Source organism: Leuciscus leuciscus (genome assembly GCF_965113295.1).
Source record: "Leuciscus leuciscus genome assembly, chromosome: 7".
Lineage (NCBI taxonomy): Eukaryota > Metazoa > Chordata > Actinopteri > Cypriniformes > Leuciscidae > Leuciscus > Leuciscus leuciscus.
This window is the reverse complement of record NC_138731.1, coordinates 37500227-37512628: the sequence shown is the minus strand read 5'-3', so window position 1 is coordinate 37512628 and position 12402 is coordinate 37500227. Positions and strand designations below refer to the sequence as shown.

General features: G+C 39.2%; 1 protein-coding gene across 5 annotated transcripts in view; it reads right to left on the bottom strand.

Annotated features, from left to right (window-relative positions):
- Window positions 1-6970: 6970 nt before the first annotated feature.
- The window catches only part of col18a1a (collagen type XVIII alpha 1 chain a), an 81600-nt gene continuing 76168 nt past the window's right edge, over window positions 6971-12402 (bottom strand). For 3 of the 5 annotated variants that reach the window (XM_082176661.1, XM_082176658.1, XM_082176660.1), the window contains 8 exons: window positions 12211-12364; window positions 12048-12112; window positions 11816-11947; window positions 11509-11541; window positions 11055-11378; window positions 10772-10969; window positions 9744-9859; window positions 6971-8586 (listed from right to left, as the gene is read on the bottom strand). In XM_082176661.1, coding sequence (XP_082032787.1) covers window positions 8373-8586; window positions 9744-9859; window positions 10772-10969; window positions 11055-11378; window positions 11509-11541; window positions 11816-11947; window positions 12048-12112; window positions 12211-12364 — 1236 coding nt within the window. In that variant the 3' untranslated portion in view covers window positions 6971-8372. The remainder of the gene's footprint in view (window positions 8587-9743; window positions 9860-10771; window positions 10970-11054; window positions 11379-11508; window positions 11542-11815; window positions 11948-12047; window positions 12113-12210; window positions 12365-12402) is intronic. The other 2 variants (XM_082176659.1, XM_082176662.1) reach the window with 1 other exon arrangement.

The following is a 12402-nucleotide window of genomic DNA, read 5'->3' as shown; positions in this document are numbered from 1 at the left end:
ATTTTAGAATAATGGTCTAAAATGAATACATTATTTTAAAATAAAAGTCCAAGCAAAAGTATTACATAACATGCATGAATGTATAAGAATTAGGTAGTGAACAAACTTCATGAGGTGCAGCTTTTCTTTCACTATACAGTCCAAAACATCCATACATTTTTTTTTATTAATAAAGAAACTCATATAGGTACTATATATTTATCTACAAAAGCATTCCATCTTAAACCTGTAGATCAAAAGGTTTTTAAGGTTATGACTAATGAGAACCATTAATTTAGTCACGTTGTTTTAAACTGTGAAAAGTGAAACTAGGGATAGTTGTCAGGTTAGGTATACGTTTTGCATTGCTGTATAGTCATACACCTTTTATTCTCTAAGATACAAAATGTTATTGAAGAACATTTAAACTATTTTTGCCCAGGACAATAATTACAGGGCATGATGTCACAGCTCATGGGGTAAGATGTCACCCAACATAAGCTTTTCCGCATAATATGTAAAACAATATTGTCAACAAAATAATTAATGAAAATGTAAAATGTAACATTGAAAAGTATCAAAGCAGGCCAACAAATATTGTAATTAATAAATTGCATAGTATTGGACAACATTTTGTCTCAAACTTGACAACTTACCCCAGCCTTACATTTAGAATAAATAGGATATTTTACTTTTGATGGACTATGTAATTGGAAAACAACACACAAACCCAGAGCTAGAGAAGATACGCATTTGTGTAACTGGATTTTTGAACCTTATAGTGTATACAACATAATGAAGTAGCCTAGGCTAGAGAGGGGCTAAAATCTCTGCGTGGCAGGGGGAGCTGCCACTCGACCTGTCACTCCACCCGTCACCGTTATATGCGCCTGCCTCGGGACCTTACACAATGGTGTTTTTTAAACAAAATGCAGCGCGTGTCCCCTGTAGCTAGCGGGCAAGAACGGTACACACAATAAGTCAATATTTACCATTATCTAAACGCTTTTAGACATGCATCCCGCATTTACTTCAACTCTTACTTAGCCTACCCATTTGCAACCTTACTTTATATTTTGTCCGCCGTTTTAATCCGGAGCGCGAGTCTTGACACCTACTAAGCGTCGCGCCAGCCACAACTTAGCGTCGCTTGCCTCAAGATCTCTCACTGTTTACATGTATCAGACGCTCAATTTGATGCACATGTGCAAACAGACAGTGCAATCCTGCTCTTATTTATCTATTTGTCATCTTTGTCACACGTTTTTTGTGCAGCCCCCCCAAGGATTTCCTAATGATTTTCCTGGGTTTTTTTTTTTTTTTTTTTTTTAACTCTGTCACTTTCATTAAAATATATTTTTTTAAATCATTAAAAACCTAAACCAAAATTGAATATTGTAAAAATGTGTAGCCTCTGAATAAACAGTTGTCTTAATGGGGGATGGGTCAATTAGGCTGCACTCGCGTACGGCGCGCGTTAGCTTTATTTTTAAGTTGATCATCAACAGCTATCACAATGGAGCGCTATTTAATATCGAGTAAAAGACTGCGGATTTCAGAGACTTTCCAGAATAGCTCAGGCTCAGAGGAGAACAATAACACACGTCGACAGTCTCACGATGGAGAGGAAGAACTACTCTCTTTCCTCTCACAGGAAAAACAATTAGAGGTTGCTGGGTGTAGCAATCCGAGTGGTACAACCACCAACAGCGGCCTTACTGACACTTACTCCAGTATCACCCCTGATCTAAGCATGTCAGCTGTGGAAGGGCCACAGCGCCCTCTTTTAAGGACATATCCTAGCATTAAAAATGGACTGCAGGTACGTTATTTTAATCTCAGATGGTACGATGACAATATTTGGCTGGAATATTCCAACAAGTTTGCAAGTTTGACAACACAAATACTTGAAAATCCCCAAAATGCAAAATACACACACCATGATATACAAAACGAGTTAATTGAATTAATGGAAAATATGGTGAGGGACCAAATAAGTGGTGAGACTGAAGAGGCTGGACTGTTAGCAAAAAAGAGCAGGTGTCTGTGGTGGCACGTTATTTGCTCGGTGGCGTTGCGTTAGAGGAATTCCTGCATTTCACTCCTGCCGTTGGATTAAATGCCGAATCGCTCTTGAAAACAATCAAACAGACATTGCATAAATGCAGTATTGACCACAACTCTTGCATTGCACAGTGCTACGATGGTGCAGTAGTCATGTCCTGCTGTCATAATGGTGTAGCAGAACAATTCAGAAAAGATGTCCCGCAAGCACTGTATGTTCATTGCCATGCCCATTGGCTAAACCTTGTTTTGGTTGACTGTGTTAAAAACATACAGCCCGCGGCTGAATTCTTCGAATCTGTGCAGATCTGTATAATTTTTTTCGAGCTCTGTTCCTCATGCTCTTTTAAAAAAATAAAAAATAAAATAAAAAAACAGCTGGAAAACGAGCCATCGCAATCTCCTGTCGAACTAAAGAGACTGTCCGAAACCAGGTGGGCCTGTCAGTATTAAACTCTATCGGCAATTCAAAAAACGCTTCCCACGATACGAGCAACCCTTATTGACATAATCAGTCAGTCAAACGCTCAGCGAAAAATTGAAGCTAAGGGAATTCTTTCTCTCATTGACAGCCAATTCACGCTGCAGCTCACTTTATTTGAAGATGTGTTTCGTGTCACAAAATTTTTGTCTAATCACAGTCTCCAGAGCTGGACCTCGCATCTGCCAAGTTAGACCTTATGCAGTCTGTCATAGTGACACTGTCAGAAAAGCGAAGTGAGATGGCATGGAACGAAATATGGATAAAAGCACAGGCCCAGTGTACAAAGGCTGGCATTCCAACCCAGCTGCGGTCCGAAGAGAGAGAAACACAGCACCCGCATCACCTGCTGGATTTTGTGATTGATGCGCATACAGGAGACCGTCCACCTTCCAAAACCGCTGAAGAAATTCGTCAGCACTTTTTCTATCCAGTTATTAACCATCTTATAAGTGAAATGAATTGTCGCTTTTCACCAGAGTCATGTGATGTTTTGAAAGGGATATCTGCTTTGAACCCAACACAGAATTCATTCCTTGACATGGAATGTTTGTCACCTATGGCTCTACACTATGGGATTACAAATGAAAACTTGTCTGCTGAATTACACCAAGTGCAACGGCTTCTGGACAGAAAAAAAGAACAGGGGGTGACAGCAAGCGCCACACTGGAATTTCTTTCCATACTCAAGCCATTCAAGGACACCTTCATCAATTTATACAGACTTCTTTGTATCTCTGTTACAATTCCTGTCACCTCATCAGCATGTGAGCGCAGCTTATCTTACTTAAAGCGAGTGAAAAACTACCTGAGAAGTACCGGCGGAGACGATCGAAACAGTAACCTGGCAGTGTTGGCAATCAACTCCTCAAGAACAAAGGCCCTTGATGTACAGGACATCATTGACTCGTTTGCCGTGAATCACAACAATAGACGAATTGGCCTATTATAATATGCTTCTGGTGAGTAGCTACTCTTAAAAATAGCTGGGATATAGAGTAGGCTATTATGTATTGCTGGCTTGTGAAGTTTTCTAAGCAGACATGTTGTGGCAATGTTTTCCTTCCTGTTGGCATTGAGAGTGATGGACACTTGATGGTCAAAATAATTATAAATATGTGTAAAAACCTGTTCTCTCTCTTCTGTGTGTGTTCATACATTGTATTAATTTGGGAGTGTCATATTTGGCAGTTGGCATTAGATAAGTTATAGGCCTATTACTAATAACACTAAACAATTAGCCTACTAATTAGGCTGTGCCTGTGGCATATGAAAAGTGTAATACCACAATAAATAAAAAAAGTACAGTATGCAGCTTAGGCGTTCATTATGTTCATTCAATTTAATTATTTTATTAGCACCCCCTCTGAACTGTAAAGCCCCGCCTTAGCACCCCCAACAAAAAAATCCTGGAGCCGCCACTGAGAATATAATAGCAAAATTGATTAATACATAATTAAAGGAACACGCCGACTTTTGGGGACTATATTCTCAGAAGGCGAAGCACTGCTACTTGGGTGGAGTGATTTGCTCGCAGCGCCTGAGAAGCCCCGTGGTGAGGAGCAGAGAGTTCGCTCAGACTTGGAGTAGATCACTCCGCAGAAGTAGCAGTGCTTCGCCTTCTGAGAATATAGTTCCCAGTATGTATACATTTAGAAGATGACTGTGTTTCATGTGACCTTGTTATTTGTGCACGCTTCAACTATATGAATCACAACATGTAAATAGGAAAATGTTGGCGTTATTCTGTCACTTATTGGGAGCAGTATGCTAACTGGAGCCGTTTACCTCCAGTCTTTGTGCTAAGCTAGGCTAGCGGTGGGTGCGTCAGACAGAGTTACGGCACTCACGGAGATGAAAAGGTATGTATGGACTTATCTAACTGGGGGATATGGTGAATAAGTCCAAAAAAGTCGGCGAGTTCTTTTAAAAGAAAATACCTGTATATCCCAGATGAACCTCCAACAGAGAGATGGAGAAGATAATAAATGTAACCGGTCTGGTGCCATGGGGTTGATGAAAATGTCACTGGCCGAAAATGTTACATTTGCCAGTCTACAGGTGACTAGGCGGCAAAGTAGTTGATCGCGAGAAATAAATAAACAAGGCGCGTGCTGATTGTCAATGCAGAGCTGCTGTTACTGGTGCTGTAGTCAGTGAATGAATCTATATAAGTAGATTTTGTCAAATCAACTGCTTTCCTGCTGATTCATTAATAAATAAAAAATATAGGGCCTGTATTTCTTTTTACCTGATAATCTCCATAGTTTGCTGTGGAGTCACTTCCTTGTGGTTTACATCACGGCCAAGTGATTACTGATTAAATCAAAATGTAAATATCCATTGCTAATCAGACTTGCCATAGCCTGTCAACTTTACAGTTTCCAAACTTAATGACATAAATCTAGAGATTTAATAAATAAATAAAAATAAGGCAAAATTAAGAATGACAAAGAAGAGAGAGTGAAATAAATGAGCAATATCACATTTATATCAGCACGGCTGTGATTCGGCCTGTAGGCACAAGGATGCAAGTGCAGGCCGATCGCAGCAGAATCACAGCCATTACAGTTACTGATACAGAGCCATATCGCATGGCTACGAGTGTGATATTGCATTTATACAACAGTTCAATGTCACAAGTGTGTAAATAAATAAGAAACAACAACGGAGTCTTTAAAACCACTCTTTTGTGCGGAACTACTTCCTTCCGCCACGGATTCAAATCTCAAGTTAACAGTTGAGCCCAAGCCTCCATTACTAATTCTAAAACTTTAAAACTAGCATTAAAGGAACGGTGAGTTGCTTCATTGAAGCTTATTGTATTGTGTAGAGTAAATAAGAGAGATCAAAAGCGAGTGCATTACCTGCATCTAGCTGATATTCTTCAGGTCAATCTATACATTCATAATCACAATATCAGTTTGAATTTCCGCTGATGATATCTTTGTCTTTGTCCTAATTAACAGTTAAGGGGATTTCCCATGACATGGCTAGTCAATGCATTTGTAAGTTTCGTCTTATAAGCCGTTGTTTACAACCTTGTTTCAGTCCCTTAAGTAAAGTCTTACCGACTCACTCATAAAGACAGTCTTTACTGCCATCCAATGGCGCAATAATGTAACTTTCACTGAAGTCGAAATCACAACCACACGGGCTCTTTCTCAATACCAAATATGGCATGCTATTTCTATAAAATATTGTTAATAAAATATATATATATATATATATATATATATATATATATATATATATATATATATATAAATTAGCCATTGTAAAAGTATAAGAAGTTTGAACAATAGGAAATAAACAAGCAAACAGTTTAGTCAAAAGAACAAAACCAGTGCTAGTTTTGCACTGGTCACTCAGGTGGCCTGGTTCTAGGGGAAGAATTGTGCAGTCAAGCACTTTGTTTTCTTTCATTTCAGTTCACAACAAAAACAACAACAGTTAATCATAAAGACAGTCATCCTACTATGGATTCTATATTAAAACTATATCTGAATTTTATATTAAAACTAGTGTATGAGATGGCAAATGTAAATTATATAATAACATTTTCGTTTTCATTTTGCACCAAACTTTGCACAAATGTATTGGAAAAACAAAATTTAAATACAGAAATGCATTTTCATTTTACATATTGCACTGTCATTTTGCATATTACATTTCTAATTGAATATTGCTATGCTTCCATATCCTGCTGAACTCCTGCAGAGTTCCTGTAGTCATCCTGCAAGTGTGGCGATCCATACTCCATCTCAGACCATTTAAAACAGTACTCTTTGACAGGCATGACATTTTATTCATTTTTAGCACATCATTTTGCTTCTTTTTTTTTCAAATGCCCATGGGTTATTTTACCACAGGCTTGGTCCACCCTACTGAAACCCTTGCAAAGGACCTTTAAGTCCTGAGATACAAAAGAGGTCGCTTCACCAGCTCCCTGTCAGCAGTCTCTGATTTGTGCGTTGAGGCCCTCTCAAGGCCACATCGCTAAATCCTATTGAACAGGCTGTAAAACCCTTCAGGCGGACAGGGAATCAGTGCAATAGGCACTGAGGAGGGACTGCAATGTCATCAAAGGGGCATGCTGTGCAATTTAGAGACATGCATGAATCAGGACTTTGGGGCCCTCTACCATAGGCGCACAGAAGACGGTTGCCTGAGAGTATTTCAGTGCTTAAACAGCATTAAGCAGAATCGCATAGTTTACAATTCCAACCATTGAGAATGAAGAGCACTTGCGCTGATCAAAGGCTTTTGTGTGAACTATAAGTCAGGAGGATTTATACCAAAAGTCACTGACCATGAATTCTTCAAAAAAAAAAAAATCTGGTTTGATGTTCAAAATAACATTATATGGCTTTAGTAAATAAGGACAAAGAGTGATTTTTAGGTGAAATACTATTTTATGAATTTAAAATCTAAAATACATACTAGTGAGAGGAAAAAATACCTTTATTATTTATCAATCAGTCAGTGAACAGTAAACACATTCATGATATGAAATGGCTTGTGAATGATATCTAATGTTAATATTGTGCATGAACAGACAACATAGTCTAAGATATGTGTAGACAGGTCAGGTTAAGGAAACAGATTTTCATACACAAGAAGTTGTGCCAAAAAGATTGTGGCAAACAAAACAAAACAAAATCATTTATTCAGTGCCTCTGAGACATGGTACAGCACATACTGGTTAAAAAAAGACTAGAAGCCCACATGGTTGTACTGAACACATCAGTAGCACTATAGTGGATTAGGTGTCTGAAATTCCATATGAATAGAGGATAAAGTGTCTTCATAAAACACATCTGTCTCTCTCAAACAACACTGTCAGCAGCTGTTTCATCAGTGAAATGCACCGAATGCAACCAAAGCCTTTGATATGTCCAATGAATCATTGTCCAGTGGACATGTAACCGTTATTTTTGAGTAAAATTTGTTTTTTTACATCAATATTTGTTACATACAAAATCATCCACTTTGCTGTATCAGATCTTCTGGAATCAACCAGAAGAGTAAAACAAGCAATGACACTAAGAAGAATGTGTTATCACATTAATCACAAAAAAACAAAAACAAAAAAAAACACACAGTGATCCCATAGATGCAACAGAAGTTTTTTTAAATCATTTTGTTTGTACAAAAACTAGTTTTGAATTATTCAAGGCATCTTCTCTTTGCCCACTGGAGCTTTTTCGAGAGAGCGACCATTTTTAGCAACAATTAACTATTTCAGTCTTGCACTTTTATCTGTGGAAGTATGTAAAAAAAAAAAGTGCTTACTAAAATAGAAAAAAGTATTCTATTTTAATTGTTTCAAATCATATTTTAGCTCTCTTTATTGCAAAATAAATATTTTCTCTTTTTAAAACCTAAAACTATAAGGTCTGCCCCTCAGTATCCAACAAACCTTGGATGAAAATAAAATCGGTACAGACAAGAGAGGAGGAAAAAAGTTACACAAACAATATAGCTAAAATTGGTTAAATATACCAATTAAGACATCTTCAAAAAAGAAAAAAACAACAACACAGATGACAAACAAATCATATACAAAATTTTATATGGATACAGTTGAAAACACTGCCTTAGTTGGCCTCACTCTTCTGGTTTAACCCCCTGAAAAATATGTGCCAATGCCCTGAGAGAGAGCAAACACCTCCACGTGCAACCAGCCTCTTTGGCGTTACGGTGAGGGAATAAATGACTGGCAAATTCTCCTTAAGGCAGACTCAGTTCTTTTATTTTTTTATTTTTTATTCTCCATTTATTAGATACAGGCATCTACTGGAGTGAAACTGTTGTGTTGAATGTTCAAAAGCTCTTTTGGACGGCTTTATTTCTTGGATTGTGCCATGTAGCTGTTCTCGATGCACAGCACGATGAAGGAGCTGGAGCAGCTGCTGGAGGTCTGCTGGAGGAGTTGGCCAGCCTGCAGAGATGAGGCGAGGCCTGTCACTGCACGGTCGCCGGCCCGCCACGTCTCACAGTAGTTATCCGTCTGCCTGTGACCCCTGCCACTGGACCCGTGCCAGATCATCTTCTCTGGCCTGCAGGACAGAGAAAGAAACATTCATTTTAGGTGCATCTCAGATGGCACTCAAAACCTGCAAGACCTTTCCGAAATTACAAAGTCAAATTGCATTGGCTGACTGCGGGGTCATGGTGTCCAGGATTTTAATCTGTCTTTTGGGAAACTATGTTTTGTTTGCAAGATTGGAAGAATGAATCATTGGACCGGTCAAAAATTGGGCACTGAATCGTTGAAAGATATTGTTTGAGGCACTTCAATCTTTTCCCGCCAGCGTTTTTGATAATTTTTTCACACAATTTTCATGGCCCCCAGATTATTTTGTTGTATGAATATCTGAACATGCAATATATCAAAAGAAAGAACAGGCCATTTGCTTTTAAACCCCCCCCAAAAAGTGTTTTTTCAACACTCAACAGATTTTAAGCAAAAAGCTGAGAAAATCACGTTTTTGTCAAAGACTACATCCGGATCGGATTCAGAACGATGATCAAAACATCGAATGAGTAGATCGAGTCCCTCAGCACCCCCTAAAGCTTCACAGTCCTATACCTCGTCCTGGGTCGACATTTCGTTCAGTGACATTATGCAGTTTTGATTTATATGCTGTTTAATGTTGATGATTGCATTATTTTACACATGCATCTGCTTACATATGCTATTCCTTGTTTCTGCTTCTTTATTGCCCGTGTTTTGGTTAGGAGATTCAGTAATCTTTCAGAAGATGTGTAATAGCGCCCCTACTGTATAACAGTGAAAATACAGAAAGCCGGAAAATTCCGTCAATGGCAGGGAAGCATTGTCTCATAAATTACAGAAATTATGTCAATGGTGGGAAAAGAGTTAATAGCAAGTAAACGGGATATCCACGAGCAACTGTAGCATATTCAGGTTCAGTTTTAAGTTTTGTTTGTCAAATAATATATCTATAATATAATATTTTTTTGAGGATGGACAGCACAGACAGATGGATGGACAGATGGATAAAATGAGATAGATAGATAGATAGATAGATAGATAGATAGATAGATAGATAGATAGATAGATAGATAGATAGATCATCTCTAGCTCCAGTGGACTGAGTGGTTTTAAAGGAAAATGAAAACTGACAGCATGATCTGCCGAGGCCTCTGTTTGAAGGGTTCACACAGATCAGCCAAAGCCACTGGCACTCACCAGGCACTGTCCCTCAGGACATCTCTGCCATCAAAGGAGTAGATAGGAGCATTGTCCTTCATCCTGCTCTCTGAGTCACTGAAGAGAGACTCCCAGCTTCTGAAAAGGACTTGATCCTGCAGAAGAGAATATCAATGCCATGAAAAGTCAAGAAACGTGATCACCAAATTAATGTATTAGTTAAGTTCGGTCTTGAGGAGAAAATCTCAAAATGATCCACAAGATCAAATGATCACCTTTGTGTTCTGAGGCCCGAAACATACTTAGTGCGAATGTAGATGATTCTACGAGCCCCTATACAGACATGGTGATCGGCTTCATCTGATTCTACCTACCCAAGCTCAATTTTGTATGTTGTGCGTTATGGATTTTCAACAGGACTGCGACTACGTGATAAAAGCCATCTCAATCTAAAATAATGTCTTTTCACGCGGCGACAACAAGCAACATGATATTTTCAATTATTTGGTTCCACTAGAACTTATTGGTTGCGATAACTGTATATTAAACATATAATCTTCTGATTTGTTGTTACTGTGCTGCATCACAAAGCCTTTTCACTTCTAGACAAATCACTTGGAAAATTAGGACACAGTGTTCGGCTAATTTAAATTCTACCTGGTGGAAAAAATGTATAACATTTATGATTAATCTGATTATTAAATTAGTAGAATCTGATCAGATAAATATATATTTTTTAATATATTTTTTTAATCATGTTGTTGCCAGGGCCGTCCGAAGCATGGGTAGGGGCCCAGTGTGAGTCAGTCCATTCATGGGGGGTGGTGGGTTTCTCCTTTGGTCCGTTCGCATTTGCAAAAGTTGCACCACCATAGGACGGCCCTGGTTGTTAACATTTTATGAAAGCAATGGAGAGGCCGTGCGTTACAGTTATTTTATCACAACTAAAGGGGTTTATAGGTACTCCACTCTGTGCTCTGCCTAAAACACCCATGTTAAAATCACTGTAATCTAATGGCTTGTTGCTAATCTGGAATGAAGATCTGCTTGAGTAATGGACCACACACCTTGAGGTTAACAATCGGTAATGTGTCTCTGTCGGATTTGCGGACGATACTGTAAAGATCCTGAAGTTTGGAAGACAGGAAGGCTCTGAATGTTCCCTTCATCCCCACGGCCCGAGCTTGCTGAAAGCACAGGAAGTCTGCCCCACGAATGCCTCTCATGTTCCCCACTTGTGGAGAATTCAGGGCAATAAGATGCAACTGCACAGAGAAAGACAGTGGCGTCAAAATGGAAATAAACAAAGGGGACCTGTGCAAATGTTGTGACTTAGTTGACTGAACTAACCCCTGGTCCGGAAGTGTGGGTGTGGCCTTCTGGTTGATTGACAGGGGGGCTGGGACGGCGGACTGGAGTGATAGGGTTCCTCTCAGGTTGAACAGGGTATCTGATTTCTGGTTGTACAGGATTGTACCTGTTATCAGTGTAGGGTGGGTATCGTGGATCTGGGTAACGGGAGTCAGGCGGATTGGGGTTTCTATTCTCTGGCTCACTCCTTGGAAACTCAATCGGCTGGTGAGGTGGAGAAATCTGCTCCGCTCCATTGTTAGCTGTGTGGTCCTGGGAATAGTGAACAACAGGGGGCGGCTGGACCGCTGCCACCTCATTGTCCTGGAGGAAAAGCCAACAAGCTACAGTCATACCTTCAGGAATTGATACACTCATCCACTAATTCCAACTTCCTTTGATTAAATGGTGGGTGCTTATTTGAATGTTAAAGAGCTTTATTCACACTGCTTACCAGCTCTCCATAGAAGGGTTTATAATCTCCAAGCTGCAAATAAAAGGAAAATTTGTGTTAATATGTGAAAAGATATGTAAAAAAAAAAAAAATCCTACACTATATAATGTTTTCCTTGAAATGGGTCAATGACAAATATGGATAAGATGACAAAATGGAGAATCTAAAATAATTAATTCCAAATAGTGAATCTTATATAATCTATTTTTAACATAATGTTTTATGCACAAAAATGCTTTCTTTTATTTTTATTTTAAATAAACGAATAGGTGTGCACAAAAAAATAGTGCGTTTTAAAGAACTGTACCATCACTTGTCTGACACCATCCCGAACTCTGAGGTAGAGATCGTTTCGGTCCAAAACGTAAATCAGAGCACCTTCTGTCTGTCTGCGTGCCGAAGCAATCATTATGTCATAAGATCTCATGACAGTCACCTGCTGACACATTTAAAACCAGGGGTATGATTAAAGTATCAAGTGTCAGGTGTTTTATCAGATACACTCCATTAGTAAATTCTTCAATGAATGTCCCACTCACCCCAGATCCAGTGCCAGGAATTCCAGGTGAGCCAGGGGGACCTGGGGGCCCGGGAATACTGATTGCTGAAACATACAAAAATCATACAGCATTGATTGTTATTTAAGTTCCTCAAGAATATTCTGAAAGCAGGAAGAATTTTTTTAACTTATTTTTATCTTACGTGGTCTGTAGGCTCCTGGCAATGACGGTGACCCTGGAGGGCCAGGGGGTCCAGGAGGTCCTGGGTTTCCTGGACGACCATCATAACCAACCCCAGGTGTTCCTGGTGGACCCTGCGGTCCAGGGGGACCTCTGATTGAGTCTCCTTTAGGTCCCTGGAAAATATATAGACCATCCATATGTAGAGTATGTA